Below are 4,210 nucleotides of genomic sequence, written 5' to 3'. Positions count from 1 at the left end.
AGAATTGAGCGAGAAAAGGGCGATTACAGGTCTGCCCAGTTTCCGGCGCTGGCGAGTTTTTCCGGCGACTGGAGGTAGAGGATGACGCGTGTGGGGGCGCGTGGCAAGTCCAAATTTTTTTCTAAAAATACCTCGACGTCCGTGATGTCGAGTAGTTCACTGTGGTATATTCATATACCCAATTTGAGCATCGTATGAGAAATTATTACGTATTGTCGGTTATGTGCATTAAATAACCTTTTTATAGTTGTTTCGCATATAGGTGATACCTATCCCGAGGACGAGCGCATTCAAGGACGTCACGAGGGTTACGACCCCTCAACATACCAGTGAATGGGCAGTATTTTCTGTATTTACCTATATACTACTGATTTTTCCCAGAAATTAATTTAAATGAAAGTATGTTTTAAAATGCCATGCATGCATATTATATGAAATATATGAATTAGTATTTGATGCATATATGTGAATTGGTGCTGTGGATGCACATGTGAGTATCAGGTGAGTTTTATGTTATTCATATGATTTATTGATGATGTGAATTGCGTTGATAACTCATAACCTGCACCCTTGGTGTTAGTGCTTATATTATTCACCCCCACCACACGCTCACCTTGGATCCAAGTAGGGGCATGTCGTACAGACCATTAGAGGGTTCCGACATATCGTACAGACCATGAGAGGTGGTTCCGACTTGTAGGTGATTTTAGATTATTATACAGCTGTTGATGAGATAAGCTCTAGAGCGTATTCTTACACCTTTCTTATCGTACAGACTACTTTAGGTAGTTCTGATGTGTGTGTAGAGTAGCGCCGTACAGGTCACTGTGGTGACTCCGGTTGGATTGGATGTTGAGCTATAGAATTAACCGTACAGGACCAACTTCAAGGTCTCCGGTTGATTCATTATTTCACCTGTTATAATGTTGCTTCCTTATTTTGTTATTGACGCTTATAGCATGGCGTACTTTCTGGTTTTTGATAAAGATTGGTGATTTGAAATATTTGAATAATTATATGCATACTATGTTATTTTCTGGGAAAGTATACAGATTTTACAGCGAGGGGTTAGAAATGTTATTATTTGAAATGTTTTCGAAAAGCTTTGTTTTACGGACCCACTCAATTTTGTTTTCCGCCCCTCCAGGTTCTAGTTAGCGGTGTTGGTGGCTCACAAGGATTTGCACGGCGTACTGACATACTACATAAATGTAGGACTCACCTTGGGGTGTTGTAATTTAGTAATGTTCCTACTTGACTGCACCTAGTACTTATGCTCTGAATATGTGTGTTTCACACTTAAACTTACTCTAGCATACTAGTTGGATATTATTGCTAGTAGTTGGTTTTTGTTCATTCGTATTTCTCTTATCTATTGCTTCCGTGTCGCACTTTTGGTTACGTCACGCCCACGTGACTGCTAGCACACATTGATTCTAGGATCAGGGTGTGTCAGTTTGGTATCAGAGCCTAGGTTTGCAGTCCTGTATAAATTGTTATTACTCTAATGATCTTTTGATGTCTTCTGTTAGAACTATGTCGCCTCGTAGGGAATCACGTCGTACTTCTGAGCCTAATTTCCCTGATATAACCCAATTAGGGGAAGTGATGGCCCATGCCTTTCAGAATGCAATCCGTCCTCCTCCTCCACAGAGAACACCCCTGGAGACTATGTATAATCTGAAATTAGACCGCTTCATGGGTAATAAGGGTCATGAAGGGGCAGAAAAGTGATTAGACCATATTGAGAAGACTTTTCAGGTGATGCAGAGTCAAGGGAATCTTCCTGCTAGTAGATGGGTTGAGACCACTACTTGGTTTTTAGGGCAAGAGCCAGCAGCTTAATGGGTAAATCTAACTCAATTTATGTCACCTGAGATGGCAGCCGATTGGGTAGTATTCAAAGAGAATTTTAAGAAAAGATTTGTTCCTCTGAAGTACATTGAGCGTAAGAAGCAGGAGTTCACTCAATTGAAGCAAAAGAATATGTCGGCGCATGAGTATTATAGGAAGTTTACAGACTTATCTCGCTACGATCCTGATACAGTTGGTAATCAGGTAGAGATGCTTCGCCGTTTTAAGTTGGGAACTAAGAGGAAATGGCTGACTTTTGCTAGTGCGATTCCTTGCACCACTTATCATAAGTTTTCTGAGATTTTGGTTCGGATGGAGTATTCCGACAACCTTCCTAGTAATAGTGAGGCAGATGAAGATAAGAATGATAATCAGAAGAAAGATGATAGGGGTAAAGGTATCTTCACTCAGGGACCCCGTAAGACACATAATTTCAAGAAAAGTGGAGCGAGCTCGAGTTCTTCCAGTGGAGGATTTAGTGTCACAAGCCCGAGGAGAGGTGGAAGATTTGCTGGTGGACCCAGGTTTCAGAGGCAGAGAGACTTTGGTGGTGCTGGTGGTTCTGGTGCTGCATTGTGCTGCCGTTGTAATTTCAGACATCATGGAGAGTGTAGGAGAAGTGGTGGTGGTTGCTACACTTGTGGACAGATGCGACATAAGGTTGCTCAGTGTCCCCAGAGTCAACAGAGGTCTCAGCAGTCTACTATGCCACCTCCAGCTCCGATTCAGCAGAACTTTGGATTAGGCAGTTATGGTCAGATAAGTCGTGGTGGTGCTTACCACTATCAGGGGGATGCTACTCCCTATGCTTCCGGACAGTATCAGTATTCCCAGGATCCTTATTTTCAGACTGGGTATTCCCAAGATCCTGGAGGTTATACTTCTTATCCTTCCATGCCAACTAGTGGATCTCAGTGGTATCAAGGAGGTTAGCCCCGACAGGGAGAGGTTGCTGCTAGCAGTGCAGGACCGTCTAGGCAGTCTAGCCAGTCAGGACAGGAACGTATTTCTTAGGGGCGAGGTAACCAAGGTAATAGAGGTCGTGGTGGACGACAGCAAGCTCAGGGACGTGTTAATCACATATCACTGCAAGATGCTTAGAATCATCCTGACTTGATTATGGGTACGTTAAATATCCTTGGTCACTTTGCTAGAGTTTAAATTGATTGTGGTGCTACACATTCTGTGATTTCTCATACGTTTGCTCAAATGACTCAACATCACCCTACACCTTTAGGATTTGATTTAGAGTTTGCTATGCCTAGAGGGGACAAATGTTATGTTGATAGTGTTTATCCAGGGTGTCCAATGATGGTAGATGGTATAGTTATGCCAGCTAATCTTATCCTGTTAGATATTGTGGATTTTGATGTGATTTTAGGGGCAGATTGGTTGCATTATAATCGTGCCCATATAGATTGTTACGGGAAATCAGTTACTTTTCATCGTCCAGGACTACCAGAGGTTACTTTTGTGGGTGAAAGAAGTGGGGTGAGACATGGTGTTATTTCTGCCATGAGAGCAAAGAAGTTGTTATCGAAAGGTTGTCAAGGATACTTAGCACATGTGGTGTTAAATGATGTTGTTCCTAGCAGTGTGGAGGAAGTTGGAGTAGTCAGGCACTATCCTGATGTATTCCCATATGATTTGCATGGATTGCCGCTAGACAGAGATGTGGAGTTTTCGATTGAATTGCTTCCAGGTACGGATCCTATATCTTTGACTCCATATAGAATGGCTCCAGCTGAACTGAGAGAGTTGAAAATTTAGTTGCAGGAATTAACTGATAAAGGTTTCATTCAACCTAGTACTTTACCTTGGGGAGCTCCAGTGTTATTTGTAAGAAAGAAAGATGGAACTTTGAGATTATGGATTGATTACAGGCAATTGAATCGGGTAACGATTAAAAACCGTTATCCATTGCCTCGTATCGATGATTTATTTGATCAGCTTAAAGGTGAGTTTGTGTTCTCTAAGATTGATTTGAGATCTGGCTATTATCAGTTGAAGATTAAAGATGAAGATGCACCTAAAACGGCTTTCAGGACCCCGTTATGGACATTATGAGTTTTTGGTGATGCCATTTGGATTGACTAATGCACCTGCAGCTTTCATGAGGTTAATGAATGAAGTATTCCAGCAATATCTTGATAGGTTTGTCATTGTTTTTATCGATGATATTCTGGTATACTCTAAGTCAAAAGCAGATCATATTCGACATCTTAACTTGGTATTAAAGAAATTGAGGGAGCATCTATATGCCAAGTTTAGCAAATGCCAGTTTTGGTTGAATCAAGTGGCATTTTTGGGACATGTAGTATCGGCACAAGGAATTCAAGTAGATCTTCAAAAGATT

The 4,210-nt window shown here is 41.5% G+C and overlaps 1 protein-coding gene across 1 annotated transcript; it reads left to right on the top strand.

The window, feature by feature from the left end:
* The first annotated feature begins 1,878 nt into the window (after nt 1–1,878).
* On the top strand, nt 1,879–3,624 carry LOC139189468 (uncharacterized). Its single transcript, XM_070808425.1, has 4 exons — nt 1,879–2,782; nt 3,092–3,168; nt 3,272–3,345; nt 3,450–3,624. Exons 1-4 carry the CDS (start codon nt 1,879–1,881, stop codon nt 3,622–3,624), a joined length of 1,230 nt encoding a protein of 409 aa, XP_070664526.1.
* Nucleotides 3,625–4,210: the final 586 nt, after the last annotated feature.

This window comes from Malus domestica, chromosome 11 (genome assembly GCF_042453785.1).
Source record: "Malus domestica chromosome 11, GDT2T_hap1".
Lineage (NCBI taxonomy): Eukaryota > Viridiplantae > Streptophyta > Magnoliopsida > Rosales > Rosaceae > Malus > Malus domestica.
Note: the sequence above shows the minus strand (reverse complement) of the source record. Positions and strands in the feature narration are given on the sequence as shown.

What these genes read in the sequence shown, in the direction of transcription:
- LOC139189468 (XM_070808425.1), top strand. Translation starts at nt 1,879, where the DNA reads ATGGCAGCCGATTGGGTAGTATTCAAAGAGAATTTTAAGAAAAGATTT. An exon ending in ATCCAGGGTGTCCAATGATG is followed by an intron (nt 3,169 to 3,271) that starts GTAGATGGTATA and finishes GTGCCCATATAG; the next exon opens with ATTGTTACGGGAAATCAGTT. An exon ending in TTGTGGGTGAAAGAAGTGGG is followed by an intron (nt 3,346 to 3,449) that starts GTGAGACATGGT and finishes TGTTCCTAGCAG; the next exon opens with TGTGGAGGAAGTTGGAGTAG.